Source organism: Ischnura elegans, chromosome X (assembly GCF_921293095.1).
Source record: "Ischnura elegans chromosome X, ioIscEleg1.1, whole genome shotgun sequence".
NCBI classification, from domain to species: domain Eukaryota; kingdom Metazoa; phylum Arthropoda; class Insecta; order Odonata; family Coenagrionidae; genus Ischnura; species Ischnura elegans.
Genome location: NC_060259.1, coordinates 29,694,227 through 29,714,677, shown reverse-complemented (window position 1 = coordinate 29,714,677; position 20,451 = coordinate 29,694,227). Strand labels below are relative to the sequence as shown.

The 20,451-nt window shown below is 39.3% G+C and overlaps 1 protein-coding gene across 1 annotated transcript; it reads left to right on the top strand.

Moving 5' to 3' along the window:
* The first annotated feature begins 857 nt into the window (after positions 1 to 857).
* Positions 858 to 7,911, top strand: LOC124171121 (THAP domain-containing protein 5-like). Its single transcript, XM_046550259.1, has 4 exons — positions 858 to 1,182; positions 1,559 to 1,975; positions 2,978 to 3,295; positions 7,831 to 7,911. Exons 1-4 carry the CDS (start codon positions 1,030 to 1,032, stop codon positions 7,909 to 7,911), a joined length of 969 nt encoding a protein of 322 aa, XP_046406215.1. The 5' UTR covers positions 858 to 1,029.
* Positions 7,912 to 20,451: the final 12,540 nt, after the last annotated feature.

The following is a 20,451-nucleotide window of genomic DNA, read 5'->3' as shown; positions in this document are numbered from 1 at the left end:
TCTTACCATAATGTAGTCTATTTGATATCTCCCCGCATCCCCTGGACTTTTCCACGTGTACCTTCGCCCTTTATGATGATTGAACCACGTATTTGTGATGAATAATTTGTTTCTCCTACAAAATTCTGCTGCTTTCTCTCCCCTGTCGTTCCGTTTTCCTAGACCAAAATCTCCTATTTCGTTTCCATCCCTGCCTTCCCCGACTGAGGCGTTCCAGTCCCCCATTACTACTAGATTTTTCGTACCCGGTGTGTCTCTAATTATTTCCTCGAGCTGTTCATACACCTCATCTACTTCTTCCTCCCTATGATTGCTTGTGGGCATGTAAACTTGGACCACCACAAGGTTAGTGGGCCGCGCCTCAATTTCTACCACCAGAATCCTATCGCTTACCTGGTCTATACCTACCACACGCTTACCCATCTTCCCGTTTAGTACTAAAGCTACCCCCTTTGGCTGGCTTTCTTCCCCTCCACTATATAAAACCCTATACCCATCACTCCAATAGTCCCCCCCATCCCTCCACCTCACCTCGCATAATCCTAAGATGTATATCCTCCCTTTATCCATTTCCCTTTTGATATTTTCTAATTTCCCCGCCCTCATCATAGTCCTCACATTCCACGTCCCTACATTTACAGCCGACTTCTTCTTCTCCATCTTCTTGGTCTTCTTTTCTTCTTTTTTCATTGCTGCTGCTGCTGCTGATGGTGATGATGATAAGTCTGTGCAAGGATTTCGCATGTTGGCGACCCCGAGGACCTTGCCGACCTCGTTGCCGTGCCCGACCAACGCCACCTAGACTAAGGCCTGAGTGCTGAAGGCTTGAAATTCTCTGACGTCACGAGGCGGAGGCCTAGCGAAGTCGGGCAACTCTCTCGTTGCTAGGGAGACCTAATAATAAATAACGTGAAAAGTACATTTAAAACGTGTATCCTGCGTGCATGCCTGCTTGTATTAGTGAAGTTTTGCGCGGATTTCGGTGATTTTAATTAAAAAATTTGAAGTGAACGAGTGGATAAGCGGATAATGGTGAATAAGTGCTGTGTACCTCACTGCCGAGGCAATTATGCGGGTGGTGAGAAGGTTTCCGTTTTTCGTTTCCCGGAAGACGACGAGCTGAAGAAGAAATGGATTAGGAGAATTCCGAGGGAGAATTTCATTCCTACGGCATATTCTAGGGTAAGTTGGCAAGGGTATGAACAATCTTAATGCCTGGTTGTACAATTAATTAATATTTACGAGTTAATATACGAGGTTTTGGACGAAAGTTGAACCGATACTATTTTATGGCCATCCATAATCAATGCATTCGTGCAGGTTGTTGTTATTTTTTGGAACGTGCACTTGTACGTTATCTCTTATGTTTTCATTCATCTTGTGTAACCAGGCAATTACGAGATATATTTCTGAAATATTGTAGTATTTAGTTTTTCGCGGAAATAACTTAATGCTAATGTTTGTAGAAGGCTCTCATAATGGCGCCTAGTTTTTAGTTTATGGAGGTTCTGTATGTGTACACTGTAATCATACAATACTATTTTCCCTTGTACTTTAGGTATGCATTAAGCATTTCCTGGCTCATGATGTTTACTCACAAACATCCGCCTTTGATGAGAAGACTGGCAAGGTAATTACAGTGAAATTGCCAACACCCAGACTGAAAGCTGGTGCAGTACCTTCTGTTTTCCTTGGCTGCCCGTCTTACTTAAGTTCGGCTTCATCATCACGTGAGGAACCCGAAACGAAGCGACTGAGATTGGAGATGAAGCACCTGGAGAGGTGCATTAAAGAGAGTGAAGAAGAGAGAAGGCTCTCCGAGGAAAAGGTGAAGTTCAAGGATTCATGTGAACTTCATAACAAATTGGGAGAATGTGACTGGTTGGGTAATTTTTCCATTGTCAAGAGAGGTGATGAATTGCTTCTCTGCTATATCACAACCAATCCTTTTCCAGAAATTAGGGCGAGTGTTTTGGTGGGAAATAATTTTGAAGTCAGAAGCTTTTTAGGCACTGTTTCCTTGAAAACAGTTGGTAAATATAAGTTTCCCATGTATGTTAATGATATGAATGTACTGAAAGAAATTTTGGATGGGCTAAATGTTTTGATGGGGAATAGACCCAAGGTTGAAAAGTCAGAAATGTGCCTTAACTTAGAGGTCATTTTGTCTATTTTAGATGTTATGGCAGCAGATGATGAAGTAGGAGTGAAAGTTAACTTTATCACTGAACAACTGAAGCTTATGATGATGAACAAGTTTACCTATCGTTATAGAAGTGAGACTTTAGTTTTTTCTTGTATATTGTTTACAATTTCTCCTCATGCCTATAAATTTGCTAGGAATTCAGGAATGTTCTCTATTCCACATCCCACAACCATTCGTCAAGTGTGTTCTAGTCAAAATTTAAGCCCAGTAGCAGATTTATGTAACTCACTTACATATGCCAAAATTGTCTTTCCCAAACTTAAATGCCATGAAAGAAATGTCATCCTCATGATGGATGAAATTCATTTGAAGACATACGTTGATTACAAAGGGGGTAATGTAGTTGGCTTTAGTCATAACTCTTCCTCAGTTGCCAAAACTGCACACGTTTTCATGATTTCAAGTTTAATGTCACCATTCAAAGAGGTGGTTCACATACTTCCAGTATGTAATTTTTCTGCTAGGGAATTACATGATGTAACAAAAAAAATAATCATCACATTGGAGAGTATTGGATACAGAGTGGTGAGCATTGTCTCAGATAACAATGCTATTAATAGGAAAGCAGTTTCAATGTTCACAGAACCAGAGAAACTAAGCATTGTGTATCCACATCCTTGCGATATAACACGGCCCCTCTTTTTTGTATTTGACTCCGTTCACTTAATCAAATGTGTTAGAAACAATTGGTTAAATCAGAGTAATGGGCAGTCATTCTTATTCCCTGATTTGAATGATGACAGTGCACCAAAATTGACTGCGTCCTTTCAGACTATCAGGGAACTTTATTTTATTGAGTGTGGTGAGATTGTTAGGTTTGGGCATCCACTCACCTTGAAAGCACTCTACCCTTCAAACATAGAGAGACAGAATGTGAAGCTGGCGTTGCAAGTGTTTAATGACTATGTGGTAACTGCCCTTAAGACTTTGGGGAAAGATAAAAATTTGAAGCATCATAATGAAACTGCTGAATTTGTTCAAATAATTTCAGATTGGTGGAAGGTGGTTAATGTAAAGACTCCCAGGAAAGGGATTAGATTAAAAGACCCCTTGCAAACACCTATGGCTTTGGATTCTGTAGGGAAAAAGGTATTAGAAAAAGTGTTCGATTGGGTGCAGAGGTGGGATGGTACCAAGGGTGGGTTGTCAAAAGAAACCCATTCCGCCTTCATGCATACCGCACATGCCCTCTGTGAAATGGCATCCTATTGTACGGTGGAGTTAGGGATGGAGTTTATGTTGCCTGGCAAAGTACAAACCGACTGCCTTGAAGAGCGATTTGGTCTCTACAGGCGGCTTGCTGGCTCTAACTATCACATTTCTATCAGGCAGTTGTACGAATCAGAGACCAAATTAAGGCTTCAAAACTACTTACCTCTGAAGCTTAAATCTCAATTATTCAAAAATATATTGGTGGACAGTGTAAATGATGATGATGTTGATGATTTACTTGAGCCAAAACACTCAGTTGATTCGTTTTTACACTACAATATATCAGTGGAGTCGGACGATATAAAGAATGTAAGCAATGCTCTACCTGTGTTAACATACATAGCTGGGTATTGTGTGAGATCATACTTAAAATTGATTAATTGCCCATTTTGCAAAAAAATGTTAGTGAAAGAAGGAATGTTAGAAGAGGTAGACAGTGATAATTTGGTGAAGTGCCTTAGTCGAGGTGGTCTTTTTGTGCCTCAGGAAGTTGCTGTAAACGCTGTTGTCCATGTATATGTTGCGATGAATAAAATAATCAGCAGTGATTTAGAAGAAGCATTTCTAAAAGAAGTCAGTCAGAGGAATGTTTTACACAGTGTCAGCATGAATGCGTTGATTCTAAATGACTACCTAAATGACAATATCTGTGATAATGGGCACCAAATGAATAATGCAATCAAGAAAATTGTATATGTTTGTGCCAACATCTTTTTAAAAAATTACAGTTGTAGAAAGAATGACGAATGCTGTCGTGTTAGTAATGCAAGAAAGGTATTGAAATTTGTGAAGTGATTCAGCATCAATAAATATAGCGAGATAATGAATTTGTATTCTTGATTATTTATTACAGTTTTTTATTTGATCATGGTGTCTTATTTAATCGCACGTTCGCATTGTTTTTCTTTGAGAACCTCGAATCAACACAAGAATTAACAATGGTAAGTGAAATTTGGCTGGTTCCTGTTGAAATTCTTCCAAGGGTCTTTAATATTTCTCAAAAGCTTTCCGATTGTGAAGGAATTTATATGAAGTCTTTCTACTATCTGACGAATCCGATTAATGAGTTCTGATATTTCATAAAAAGTTCGGCTTTCTACGGTTTGTTTAAAAGTGAAAAATATGCATTTACGGTAAAGTTTCATTGAGTGGGTCATGGTTTGCATAGACGCGAATTTAATGGCTATGATAAATACGCGGCTGCACTAGTTATATTCATCCTTTGATTTTCGGAGTTGGACGAAATAGATAATTCCCGTACGTTTACAAGAGACGAGCTTTCAGCACGATGAATGGTTCACAATCGGCCGGGTGGCCTTCGGGTTGTGACGTCACGCGCGAGTCCTCAGGCCTTAGTCTAGGTGGCGTTGGCCCGACACCCGCCCTTTGCGGACGGGTCCCGGGCGATGAGATTCCGAGGCTCATTTGGTTGTACTCCATGTGTTCAGGGAAGAGATAGTTGGTAGGGTTTCCCACTTCCATTCCAACAGTGTTTTTTACGTGACACCATCACGTGGACTACCTTTCGTCTGGCTCCTACCCTTCGACCTATCTGGCATGGGTGGCCCTACCGGGAATAATTTAGAATTAATCCCGCCAGTGCAGCTCTAGGGGTCATAGGAACGCGCAAGCCTTTCCACCGCGACAAGGTTGTAGCCCAAGGGAAAGGATTAATCCAAATATGCACGAAAATTATTTTATTCCCAACCAATACCTAATATTACGGAAAGGATATTATTTTCAACTAAAGTACCCTCTCCAACCCATACCCCTACTTCTCCATAGGATACGGGCATATTTCTTTTCTGTAATCGCTGCAAGTAGCACTACTGAATGGAGGACAGTCCATTGTCTTGAGTCCTGCAAAATGTCGATTTGTCATTGCTTCTGTAATGCGCTCCCCATTTCAAACGTCCCTTTTTGACGTTGTCTTGCAAAAAGAATTCGAATTCTTGAGAACCTTGTGTCGTTGGGCCATGATTTATTGCATACTGAATTACAACAAAATTGTGCTCATCTTTCGGAAAGACTTATATCATTCTTAAGGTGTTACCTATCAATCAAGGCAAACGTGCCAAATACCTACTACGAGTTGGCAGCATACAGTGATCATAGATTAAAACAGTATTTTTAAACGTTATTTTTATGCTATAACGTCTTCCTCGAACCATCATGATAACAGCATATGGGGATTCCAGCGCGCCGCGGCGTGTGCAAAAGGCAATGGTTGAGGATAAATTACGGGAACTCAGAAAGTAATAATGATATGAAACTACAATATGTGATACTATCGTATTTATTTCCATTTTGAATCTACACAAGCGAATAAAATTACTATATTTAAAAGTAAGTAATATTCTTCCACTTCCGTGGATCTTGTCTACTTGTGCGATAATACCCGTTGCTGGGAGGAATTTTTATGGTCACAGGGCGACACCAGGAGCATAAGTGCAATTATTTGAAACAGAAAAGTTATTATTCTTTATGATAAGATTCTCCCAAACCCAAATCCACTCTCCCCTATTCCATTATACGAAAATGATTTCATTTCAGCCAGATACCCTAAAAAAACCGCATAGTATCTCAAAATAGGAGTATCTTTCATACATTCTTACTCTGCCTATGCGACTCCCTCCTCAACCTCCATCCCTCTCACATACCTCAAGAGGGAGCATCACTTCCGCTTCACCAGAATTTCTGCAAAACGTATGCAGTCATCTTGAAATTTTACTGTTCATAGAAATGACCCTCAAGACTATTGCCCCATACCTAAAATTTGAAGATATCAGATCAATGTCTTTTCAGTTGGAAAAATTTTATATTGTGAATACAGGCAAATGATAATGAGAGTAATATCGACTCTGTAATTTTCCTCACAACGTTCATCTAAACCAACCGGTTTCGACACCTCAATGTGACAACCACAACTTCATCCGGCTACGAGTGAATCATACAGGTAAAGTTGAAAAATGTCAACTCTGTAAGCTTAAAAAATTTCAGGACGACGACATTGCAAGTTGTATTAAAGTAATGGGTCGCGAAAATAGACCAAATATGATAGGGTGAGCGGTTATGATGCTCTCTCTTAACGCTATGACTCCTCTCATCGACGAAGTGGCCGAGATAGGTTAACATAATATTTTACACAATATTCAAGCATAATGTATACTTGACTCTTTTAATTTCAACATTTAAAGCTGCCTACACATCTCTCCGAAAAATTCTTATATTTTTAGGGCCAAAAATATCCCCCGCGAAATGATTCACTAAGACCTTTTCCCGATCTTTTTTTTGGTCTCTGCTCCTCCCAAACGGTTTCAGTGACGAGTTTTAGCCAAATTTTGAGATTAAATATTCTATATTTTATGTCCATTGGGCCAGAGTAAAGATTCTAGCTGAGTTCAAATGCTTGGTTCCGCCAGCTGAGGAAAGGATAATGAGAAGTAATTCTTTCCGGACGAATTAATTGCGTGAAGTCATCTCGGGATTTCCACCGGTTTCATTCGTTATAAATCACCTATTTTTCTCGTCCATCGTCATCAGGGCTTCCTAGGGCCATCATCACCTTTCAGCTTGACGACGATGTGCGAGTCGTTTATTGAAACTTTAGATATACAACAAATTAAGCGAGTGGAAATTCCGAGAAGACATTAAGCAAAGGATAAAGATTTTAACCGTTAACAGCGCTTATTCACATAGGAAAGTTAATGTAAGGTATTATGAAGGGGACTTTTATTCTCTCAATTAAAGCTATTTATACGTTCCTACACCCCAAAGTTAAGTTTTCAAGTGCAAGTAAAACTTTAGGCCTGAAATTTACATGCATGTTTACCCAAAGATTATCAAACTCAAAAAATAATGGTAAATGACAAGACAATTGTGCCATTATTGTGAGCAAATAGTTCAAAATAATCTTGAATTTATCTTTATCTGTGATCATAAGTGGAAATCCTGGTGTATGGCCATCAGGTCCTATTTAATCTGTGCTTTGGAAAAATAGAAATTTTGGCCAACATATATCTACACCAGAGGGATGCTTTAACCAAGTTCCCTTCATAATCATTCGTCCCGCTGAATAAGGAAAGAAAAATCTCTTTTGAATGTACAGCATGAAGTACTCGAGTATGAAATTACATCGAAACTTGAATCTTGTTCACAGTGGAAGGGCTCCATATTATCAAAAACAGACACTTTGTAACTTCCACAATATATTTAAGAACATTTTCGACCGGTTTCGGCTGTTACACCATTATCAAGTACAGAAAAGTTTCTATACTTGATATTGGTGATAAAGTAGCAAAGTGTCTGTTATTGATAATATCGAGTATGGAAATCAATGGCAGTGTGGAGTGGCAAGGAATCGATAGAGGAGTCTCCCTGATTCCTTTTGTATTTGCAATGTCCATTTATAGATGCAGAAAGGATTCATAAAGCGAGGTCAAATTTTGAAAGTGCATATTCCCTCTCCAAGCCATAGGGATCAGCAGCAATGAGAACCTAACATCCAAAGGGTATTTCCCTTCTATAAACCGTTTGTCAATAGGGAAAAAAATGTCGCGGATCCATCAATAGTTATCCAGCTTTGATAAGCTCACAAAGGCCCTCATTTTTACCATACATACTCACGTATTTCTCTCGTTAACACATACCTCCTAGCGCTTCGACATTCTTTCATTTATTATTTATTTCCTGATACCATCGCCGCTCCTTCTCATATATGATGCATAAAAACTCTTACTCCTTACTGTTCGTTACACTGAAGTTATCACGCATCTAAATAGACAATTCATCAGGTATTTATATTTCATTGCCATCCTTAACCAAATCTAGAAAAATACCTATTCAAGAAAAAGAAACCTATGTTACTCATATGCAATTCATATAAGCATTCTCTACCGCAATTAGTAATTGACAAACACGGGAAACCTTCGACATTCATTTATTTATCATTTATTTCCTGATACCATCGCCGCTCCTTTTCATGAACGATGCATTTATGGATATTTAAGATATTTCAATTTTCCTTCGCTTCACTGTGACTGTTGCCTTGAATCACAAGTGCCACACACCCTTGCAGAGGCTCTCTGCACAGAGCGTGTATTTCCGCATTTCCGACAGAGGATCGGTATCACGCACAAGTACCTACCGATTACATCTATTCCACTCTGAGTGGCCATCCAAACGATGCTATAACGGCATAAAGATGCTGGAGGTTAGGCACACGATCGGTTAACCTCGAACGGAAAGGTGCTCGTCACCGCTAGCACACGATGCCCGATCATTCGTGAATGACAGCACACTTGGGTCGAGAGGCGTAGATGGCACAAAACGCCGCCCTCTGCTCGTAAATCTGAACTCGATGACTGAACTCTTTGTTGACGATAAATCGAATTTCTCAGTTCACCGTGGCATGAATCCTGGATTACGTTCCCTATCACCTAGCAATATTTGATCGAGATCTGGTAGTGACATTTGAGGTACTTTCCTTGTAAGTAACGGAACTTATCTCAGTTACCAAATCAATAGGAAATCAAAAACTGAGGATCTGGTGATGTTTCAATAAACAACGGAGAAAAGTTGACGAACAATTCTAAAAACCAAACCAGATTTACCCTTCCCCATTAATTAATATAATCAGCATACAAGTCTCCCGGGATTGGCAATACGCTACATCAGGGGTCTTCAGCCCTTTTTAATGAAAGGGCCAAAAATCGATTTCACATCTTCCGGAGGGCCACAATAGTCCACGTCACTTTACCATTTCAGCAATAATTTATTTTTAAACATACAATTTCTAATTGCAATAATCTTTATTGGTTAAAAATTTCAATCAATCAATGCGATTTTTGACCTTTTTTTATTTTTTACTAGTGGGTCGATATTTGGCTCGCGATACAATGTTTTCTTTAGCCTCTAGGGGCCACAAGGAATTAGCCGGTGGGCTGCGGCCCGGGATCCGCGCGATCCCTTGATCTACGTGATGGTAGAGGAAGGAAAAAGAAAAAACAGAAGAAAATGTTTGGGAATGAAAAATATTTTCATCTCCCCTTCTTCGCGAGAAAATAGAATTTTGGCTCATCATTCAACCCTCACAATAAATAAATAGAAAAAAGCGATCAGGAATAGGGTAGTTTCCTTTATCAAAGAAAACGAAAGGCATTGATTGCGATTCGTTACCCACCATTAGTGTATTCATAATATACAAATTATTTTGTTTAGAATTCCCAGTTTAGACGAATGGCAATGGTCAATTTTAATTGCATTTGAAAATGGTCAGATTGGCGCCCATGCGATTCCACTCCACGTGACGTCACAGGGACCTTGTTTCTATACGAGTAGATAGGGTTTTTACATAGTCTGAGATTACCAATGCATGCATAAGGCACAGACTTCAGGGAAGCATCTCTATTAATAATCACCTATTAAAACTACCTAAAGTCGGAAAGTTCCCTTCGTTTGATGAGGTATTAATAATCTTTATTTAAGCCAAGCGCTACCTGCTAGCAGGGTACTCTGCTACCGGATAGCAGTCAGCATCGCAGCGACTCACAATATCCCCGCCCCAAGGTCACCTCACACGGCGGAAGCGGGAACCATAATGATGTCACACGGGGTTTTCCCAGCATTTCATACTTAGCCGTCGCGTTTTCGCGCGCTTGAAAATTTTAACTTTTCATTTAATCGCGAAAAATAGATATCGTCATTTAAAAATCAAAAATCATGAAATGCGTACTCCAGGAGTAATAGTCCTTCGATTTAGGCAATAAAAAAATAATACCCTCTTGTATTGATTGCTTGCGTAGTATCAGTATCAGTACTTTCCGCTTGCGATATACCAATTACAATATACTCCAACCGCATTCCATGTAGAACTGCTTCGACTTCGCAAATAGATGGAATAAAGATCTCACTCGACTTTCACTCTCTTCGCAGTCTTCCGCAATCGATGTCAACATGTACGAGTCGAGCTCAGCAACCAACTGCTCCACTGGACTCTGTTAATTTTATCTTTGTTGCGGAGCTGGTGTGGCTATAGCAAGTGGCGGTGAGGGGAGGGAAAGTTTCTCGAAACGTGACTTTCCCTTCACTAATCATTAAACAGCAGGCGTGGCCTCAGTCAGTCGCTCTCAGACCTCCGTCGAGTTAACATCGTGAATCTGCTGGTGGAGCAGTGTTGCCAAACCTCACGCGTTCTTTTTGTATGTATTTAGGTATGCATTTCACCAACGGTGCCTCATTCAGCGTGGTAGTTGACAATTATGGGTTTCTGTGAAAGGATTATCCTCAATACTTTCCAAATTAGTAGGTATATTGTCTCGGCGCTTGGCCCAAAATACCTGTGGCCACCCATGACCCATACGTTTTCAGAGACAAACTAGGGCCACCATGCACATTTGGCAACGTTGGGTTCGCTCCTCCTCTCTATCTCTCTCTCGGTACCCCCTTCCCCATCAGCGAAGCCCTCCGACAGATTCCGGGCTATCACGAAAGCTCAACCGCAAGCATAAAGTGAATAGATTATAGTCTACTTCAGCGTGTACTAAAGGCTTCGGTCAGATTATCGCGTATTAGTAGACCGCAAATACCAACCGAATGCAGTCACCACAAATTGCATCCAGTAGGCACCTTGGCAAGGTAATTTTATCCCTCTGAATATCCGTGTTTCATGCATTATTAATGATTAATTTTTAGGCTAATTTTGCGGGGTATTTCATCCAACTTTGATGCATGATAAAAATTAATGAAATCGTCAATGCAACTAGTTTTTGCAAAAAGAGCACTTTAGTGCCCGCGCTGTGAAAAATGATGAAGAGGATTGGATGCGTGCTTCGTGTTTTCAAATCTAATATCTCCTGTTAACGCACAAAGGTGGGTAATAAAAATTTAGGTCGTGAAAAGACTACAAAAGCCAGAGTAACTGTCAGTCTATTCCAATACTTACACATTTGTCGCGGCTGGAGGTAAGATTTGGTGCCATTAGTTTATACCCTAATCGGACATAGTATTATTAGAGGTATTACAGTTTTACAATAAACGATAGGCGATCCAAATTGGATAACAGACCGCCATATGTAATAATTTAGAACTGTCAATTGTGATATGCCGCCTTGAAAAAAAATAGATTTCCATCACTTTTTCTATAGTTTCGAAATAATTCCTGGAAATAATCAATTGTAGTAATTTGTATTATGTGAGTAATATTACTCAAGCTTGGTGGCAGAAATGATCGTTCCACTGGTAATCCCTTGCAAATATTTCTACCTTGCGCTTTTGACAACAAGGATGATTAAGTGTAACCAAAAACTACTCTAATTTTCATCTTCATTTAAAATTCACAGCAGTATTAACGTTACTGCGATCATTTTAATGTGATTTCTTTGGCAACCTGTGGTCTCTCATTTACAGTTTTTCCTGCGTTTTTGATGAAAAACAAATAATAATTCATGAAATAAATAGAAATTTTGAATTGTAAACAACGAGATTTCCCCAATCAACTGACAATCGCATAGTTGATGTCATGAGTATTTCAAAAGATACCATTACCTCGGCCTTTATTAAAGGAAAAAGTGTTAGAATGGTCCAGGAAGACTATTATTTCCAAAGGTTGCGGGGGACGGTACTCAGCAGCCAATCAATTTTCATATTAGCGCGCCCGCTACGGGCCTATAGAAATAAGGAAATTCGCATTTCGCATTATAATGTTTGTACGCATCAGAAACAACGGCGTATCCAAAGGAAAATAATATTTTTTTCCAGCAAATAATGTTAAAAACTAATAAAGAGCTGTTACAGTTTTCTTAAATTGTTGATTTCATTCACCTTTTCCATGCTTAAATCTTACCTAGAACTTGAACAACCATGGCTTGCCCCCCCTTATTTTGATCCTGGGTACGCCTTTGAGCAGAAACTATCAGTTTAGTTTCTGATACTGATAGTTTCTGCTCAAGGGCGTACCCAGACAATACCTCATGTTCCCGAAATTCCCACTTCTCCTTCTCAATCCATCTCATGCTCTTTTCGCCACGTCTACTTTCAAAAGCACATGAGGACATGGCTTGCCCCAGGTTCGAGCGGTGGCTCGTTGAAGGTCCGCATTTACCTTTGAGTCCCATTGTGCACTTCCAGATTGATTTTACCTCATGCATGGGCAATGACAATAACAGCTTTTGCAGGAAATAACCTCAAGTTAATAAAATAAATACAACAAATAAAAAAGAAGCCCAAAGATTCGACAGAAGCATATTTCATTGATGCCTTTCTGTGAAGATGATAACAACGGGTGTCTTGTCCAATCTTTATTTACTACTCTGTAACATCAATGTTTACTATTTATTTTGGCGGGTGCATGCGGCTTATCGTTGTATTGTAACCTCGATAAATATCATATATTTTGACCTTTACTAAGGGAATGTGTCTCACTGATGAAAAGCAGGACTGGTAACAACGGTGGTAAAGGATAATTATTACTCTGATCATCGGAAGTTGCAAAAATGTCGCCATTTATGCAATTTGCACACATGACCCTCAAAATATAGGTCTGCGCTAAAATAGATAAATAAATCCATCAATAATTGTCTATGAATATCATCATTTAAAAATAAATTACTACAATAATTTAATTGATTAATTAAAAAATACATTCTAACAATAACATGCTCCAAAATTTTCCACACCACATAATGCGTTTTTGACATTTAGAAGTAATTCCATTTCAATAAGTGTTTTCGTAGTTCAGTGCTCATTGCCATAAACTACGGTAATATTGAAGAAACGTTCACCAATTACATAATTAATGATCAAACGTTTCCACGTGAATTTATGAGGAATAATTACATGGTTATTATTCGTTCATGAAGTGTGTGAGCATTGGGTTGTTCGAAATCTGCGTAACGAAAGGTAAAATGACTTACGAAAGGAATAATGCATATAAATTCCCAAAGCACCGAAGTAATAAAAAAGCCTGAGGTGTTCCTTTCGCCCATGAAGGCATAAAAAGCGAAAAATACGTATTTTTCCGCTGAGTGTAACGTGCATGCAGTGTTTTCCAAGGGCGAAAATCCGCTCTGGCTTTTAGCGGACGGTCGTCTCGAAGGCGACAATAAGGCGGAAAAGTTTCAACACAGTGAGCGTGGGAAGGCGTGGATGAGAGAGAGCACCATTCATCCCTGATATTCGGGAATAAGCGCGATTACTCTTATCCGAGATAGTAATTCAATGAAAGAATTCGGTAGATAGAAGGGAGAGAAAAGTTACGGGAGAAACCATTTAAAAATCAGTCATTCTCTAATAATTTAAAAATAAAAATACGATAAATGCAACCCACTTTTTTTAAGTTGGTGACGTAATGTAACTCAGGTCCATTCACTCGTTACGGATGAACTTTGTGGGAAGGAATCGCTCAAAAGAAGTATCACGAGAACAGGGGAGGATCTGAGGCACCCTCGGCATGAACTCGTGACGTCATCAACTCGTCTGCGAAAGAGTTAAGGCCCTGGGTTATTCTTCGCGGATAGCTCGAGAATAAGTAAGCGAATCAGAATACGGAATAATACGGGCTAAAAGAACAATCTGAGCGTAAAAACCATCTATGCATTAACTACTCGGTGGTTGGTTTTGATATTAAACCCGCGGGAGCCGTCGAAAACCCAGTTTCAACACTCGTAACAATAGTTAATATCAAACATGATTGCATACTCATTCCTCCTAGCATCCAATCTCCCGTCATTCCATACAGAAGGCCTAAATTTCTTTTTGTGTCCGCCTTACCACTATCTTTCAGGAAAATAGCTGTGCCTATTAAGGCGGTTTGCGGGGTAGCATTTAGACGTATTTACGTTTCTGATTAAACTATTTACGCACTTAATGTTCGCTTTTTTATTTTAGAAGCCTCCCAACCGCCTGAGACAGTAAACTCACAGCATTCGTCAACCATTCATGAGAAGTGGATAGGAAAATTCGAGTTTATTCACTAGTGATCTGAAACGAGCAAAACTATTACCCACGAGTAATTGCGCTCTGATCATTTGAGTTTTACTGCTTTGCCAAATGTTGTCGTCATCTGCATTTGACCTTCCTCTCTGAATAGTACTGTATAATTTTTCCGCTTTCAAATACATGAGCATTCAGATTAAAAATGATCAAGAGAAGTAAGTCAATGAGTGAACAACCACCGACAAGTTTTATCGCAGCTCTTGCCTAAGAAACAAATTAACATAGCTAGCCGATAGCTAGTTCCGCGTAGAACTTTACGGCGACTCTAAATTTCCCGCGGGGACGCTTAGAGTCAAGAGCTGGGAAATCCTTAAAAACAAAACGAATTAGGATAGCAAAGACTTAAATCACGAGAGGATAGGTGCAAAAAGTTTTACGCTGGACTAAACCCATAACTTAGCTAGCTTCCCCAGTGTAATTCCCTATAATAAAAATTCTAACTAATCCGAGGAAGTATTACGGTAATGGGTCAAAGCAAAGGAAAATTACACATTTCCCAAGGTTGCAATTCCAAGGAGTTATCCCTGCTTGCCAGGATTTCCAGCAGAGAAGTCACTCAGATTGAAATCTCCCCGTATCCGTCCACCCCACCTCCTCTAAAAGGTCTCACATGGTGGAGCTATCAGCATAAAAACTCTGCATCTCCTCAGACTGGCGTGACCCGTCTCCCAACCCCGCCTCGGAAATACTTATGCCGTTCGATGCTTTTCGGCCATTAGGGAATTCCTGGCGGTAACAAAAACATCTTCCACGGAACTTCAGGTCACCTCCTTCCCAACTCCCGAAATTTTATTGCATTTCCTACCAGCTTCACCTCTTGAGTAAGCTCACCCTCTGTTCCTTTCCAGTTTCGAGGACAAGTGAGACGACAGCTATCGGCCGAACTCGGAAGTAGAGCTACGAAAACTCTAAATAATTGCCTTAGGAAACCAAGTTGATATATCATTGGAATTATTAGTGCTTACTGATTTCTATTGTATCTAACGATTTGATCGTTGGATTATTTCCTCATAGAATAATCCTCCAAAGTTGTTAGAATAGCAATGACTGCTGTCTGGTTTCGTTGATGATAGGACCCGCCCGCCTTTTTGACGGTGCAGGATTCCTCGTCCCTTCCCTTCCTACCCTATCCTGTCCCAGGAGGCGTCGTTGGGCTCCTATCGCGGCGGCGCCTCCTTCCTTTCTCCTTCCTGGCCTCCCCCTTCTGGGTGCAGAGGTGAAAAGCTCGCGCTTACAGACCCTTCCCCGGGAATGTATCCTCGTGAGCCTGCCCTAGGGTTTCTTCCCAGTTGATTTCTATTGTCATTTTTGCCATCACATCGTCGAAACTAATATATTTTAAGCATTCATATTTATGTATAATGCCTATTAGTTACCATTCGTAGCTATAATTAATCATTTACTGTGACGGTGGTTAGTAGGTTGAAGGCGTTTAAGGTAACCAGCGAATTACACATTTTATTTTCTATCCTACTAAAGTTTTTTTTATCCGAGTCACGCATTTATGGTCATTAGAAACCTTTTTAGTATTCGCCGTGAGCTAATAGCGGATATTTCAGCTATAATTCGTAACTTCTTGAATCTTTATTGCTATTTATCGTTGCCCCTAGGTATTGGAATACCTCCGCAAAATCAAGAAAAATCTACTTTGACATCATCAACTTTATTTTCGATAGGGCTAGACGATTCATCTCATTTCACCAAAGTTACCATCACCACCAAGAGAGCTTCGTAGAGGAGGCACATCCGGTAGAAGTCCACTGTCTGTCGCCTCGTCAGTTGCATTTTAATCTCCTTTCAAAAATGTCCGCGGTGCGGTGATGACTGCAATCCGATCCACTTTATTCCAATATTTTGCATTTTAATGCTTGTGATTGCGAGGAATATTATTGAGAAATTATGAAAACGAAAAGGAGACTTCGTTGATTTCCACTCATTTATTCCGTCCGTACGACATGTTTCGAACCATAGAGGTCATTATCAAGTACAAAAAATTTGAATGGTAAGCAAACGTATGTACTCCTTGAAGGGGAGAGGGTGTAAGGAGTGGGTTTTAGGAGGGGAGGGGAAGGTGCTGGGTTGGAAACCCCTTCTTTAGAAAATCTCTCCCCTTCGAGGAGTATATATGTTTGCTTACCATTCAAATTTTTTGTACTTGATAATGACCTCTATGGTTCGAAACATGTTGTACGGACGAAATAAATCAGTGGAAATCAACGAAGTCTCCATTTCATTTTCGAGTATTAACTTCCACATAGTTGAGCCTAATACAATTGAACGAAAAGTTATGAATTTGATTGATCAAATCATCATTTTCATAAATGTCGGTTAACGCCCTTAATTGTACCCTATTTCCCCGTGCAACTCGGATCATTTCGCTCGTTAGCGACGCAAGTGGTGACTTCTCTAAACCCACTTAAATGCGCGGTGGGTGACAACACATATAGGATCCTCTTGGGTAATATTCGTAATCACAACACTATCATCTATACGTCATTCATATTGGCAAGTAACATCAGCGCCATCAGCGCTACCATTAGTGATTGAGTCTCGAAAATCTTCTTAAGCCAATCTCCAGAAGGCCTTTCGAACTCCTTCTATATATTACTATTATTCTATACTATAATGTTACACTATTGCACACAAAGCCGGCCTTGGTGGCAGCTGGGATAAATACTCGCCCGAAAAACCTATGGTCTCGTGTTCGAGTCCCTCCTGGATATCCAAGTTATGGGATGTTTTAAATGTGTTTGTTTACTTATCTGTAAACATCTTATATTCAGTTTCTTGAAATTGGGGGCACCTGTAAGCAATATATAAAATATCATTATTATCATCACAACTCTATCCTCGATACGTCGGCCAGATTGGCAAGTAATGCCAGCGCTTTCAGCGCCGCCATCGGTGATTCGAGTCTCGAATCTCTTCTTAACCCGACCTCCAGGAGGCCTTTCGAACTTCCCTGACTCCACCGCGCCCCTGCCCCCCCTGGCGAGACCTTTTCATCCGGAGACATGATTTGCACCCGGCCCCTCTTTTGACTCGCTCCCCCTCCTCCCCTCCACCCTTTCGCTCCCTCCTTCAACAACGACTTTTCCCCACAATATGTCAACCAATTCCTTCCCTTCTGGAGCCATTTCCACACCTCTCTGCAACATTTCCGACCATTTCTCTTTCTTCGCGCCTCCCCGGGACTTCCCCTTACCTTCGCAGACATAAATCGCCGCCCGCCATACACACACGACGAACGATAAGCTTATAGGAGATGGCGACAGTTTCTCTATTGATAAAATTAATGGCGTCATTCGCTAAGACGACTCATTGCATTTTTTCCTTATTACATTGGTATTTATTTTGCACTCACTTCATTTTTATTTTTCCTCGCCCCATTATTTTTAGCATTTTTGACCGGTATTTCTTCGCGGTGACTACTTTGCATGTTTCTACCCTTACATGGATGTAATACATTAGCTACTAATCGTTGGCAAGTTTTCACGAATGCATTTTCGAATGTATGTGTTTCGTTGCAAGGAGTGATGCACGCTTTGTGGGAACTCACACCACCTACATGAGTTTGCACGTAGTCTTTTGCTATTGCGTGCGATTTTTAAAACCATGCGGTGATGACACTGTACGTTGGTGATTGGTCACACCCTTCCAAACACCCTATAGGTGGGGTATTACTTAGATGCAGGCGTAGATGGGTGGCACCTCAAGCAATGGAGTCAAGGACGCATTTGATGAGTAAATGGATGTTCTTTGGCAAATAAAGAATGCGAAAAACACGTTAATATGATTAGGTATCTTGATATAATACCTAAAACTATGTCGCCAGTGATGCTGCTTATGCGATGTACTAGTTTTCGTAAAAATAAAGTAATCAAAATATAAGTTTTCTTGGATATACACAATTACTTATACCACTTATTTTTTTATCAGAGCGCGACCCGGGTTTCAATGAATTATCATCATTTTCATTAATTCAACGAAACCCGGGTCGCGCTCTGATAAAAAAATAAGTGGTATAAGTAATTGTCTATATCCAGGAAAACTTTTAATGGAATACCACAAAGTGAAGCAAGAGCTAGTGTATTTTAATCAAAGTATGCCAGCAGATAAACTTCCAGGATAATTTTTCCGATAATTAACGGCAATACCATCCGCATTCAGCTCTAAACATATCATTTAAATTTTGACCCCTGATTAAATACTTCAACTAATATTGTCTTAGTGCCATTAATTTTGCTGCTAGAACACATTTTGAATATTTGAATATGCAGTTGCGTTAAAAATACATCCCAAAGTAGCTTAACGGACAAAAAAAACTTTTGCTTATAGTATGAAAACATTATTCCCTCATATTTGACTGTAAAATTAAATTAATCAACTACACATCTTTACCATAAGAGATATATTACCCTCACATAATATTTATTGATAAATTTTAAGTCACGCGAAGCCAATGAAGATAAGATCTGGCGGACCTCCCCGAAGCACCGGCGGTAGAGCTGATAAACTTAGTTTTGCCTCTAAAAGATAAAAAATAATTTGAAGTAAAGGAATAATAAAAATAAAATTAAAAAAGAAATTTAAAAAAGATTTTTAAAAAAGGCTTTCGCCAAAAACAGCTTAAAATACGCTTAAAAGTAAAAAAATAAGCTTGTAATCACTCGGAGAATAGCGTGGATGCTGTTTAGGATCACTAGGAATGAGTGTAGAGGAACCAGATAGGTAAGGATTGGCACGATATATTAATATTTAACCGTAATGAGAAACCACACTGTATTCTCCGTAAGATAAAAGCTTTTTTAGCGCATTTTGTACTTTTTTGGAACAAGCGTGTTTTTCATATATTTTAATTAAAATTTTATTTTATACTTTCTATTAATGAATCATGAAATCAATTAAAAAAGAGCTGTTAAAGATCTTTCTATCAAAACATTTCAAACTAACGCCATCTATTGAGAAAAAATTAAAACTACTTTTCCTGATAGGTAAGGATCGGCACGCAATATAAATATTAAAGTTGAGTTTTCAGTTTGTGAGTTACAGCACAGTGGAAAACATTTTCAAAGGTATGATTATTGTCTTGTTTAGCAAGAGTGAGTTTTGGAACGAGTGTGTTTTTTATCTTTATCATTTCATTTTTATTTCCTACTTTTTCGTGGTGAATCATAAAAGCGAATGAAACAGAACTGTTAAAGAACTTTCTTTCAAAAAAAGATATAACTAACGCCACCTAAAAAATAAAACTATTTATTCCATCTGCTTTTTCAGTTAATGACTGAAAACACAACGGAACAAAATTTCAAAGGTCTGATTATTGTCTTTTTTTAAGCAATAATTACTTTTTTATTTTCTATTTTTTCGTGGATAACCATGAAATCGATTGAACCAAAGCTGTTAAAGAACTTTCTGTCAATAAATTTGTAACTTACGCCATCTATTGAGAAATATTAAAACTATATTTTCCATTTGCTTTTTCAGTTAATGAATTAAAACACAACGGAGCAAAATTTCCGAGGTCTGATTATTGTATTTTTTATCAATAACTAAGCTAGCGTGCAAACTTTCAAGCCGATCTTACATTGGGTTAGTGGGAATCAATTACAAAATGAATCAGAGAAACTGACGTAGAAAGTTAAGAAAAAGCATGTAAAAAATACCTCGCTTTCAAGGGCGTACCCAGGATCAAAACTAGGGGGAGCAAACCATAGTTTTCAATTTGTAGGTGAGATTTAAGCATGGAAAAGGTGTATGAAATCGACAACAAAAGGAAACTGTAACAGATTTTTATTATTTTTTTAAATTATTTGCTTGAAATTTTTTTTCCTTAAGGACACTTGCGATTTTTTCTTCTGGGGGGGCGGCAGTAACCCCTCCTGCCCCTCTCTGGGTATGCCCATGCTCGCTTCTACTTCAGGTCTCGACCATAAGCATAATCATGATGGTGGTAGAACTTGCCAACTCCTGTGGAGAGTAACGACATGCGAAAGTATCTGCGGCGAAAGCTGGCAGTGTTAAATGGGAATTTAGCACGT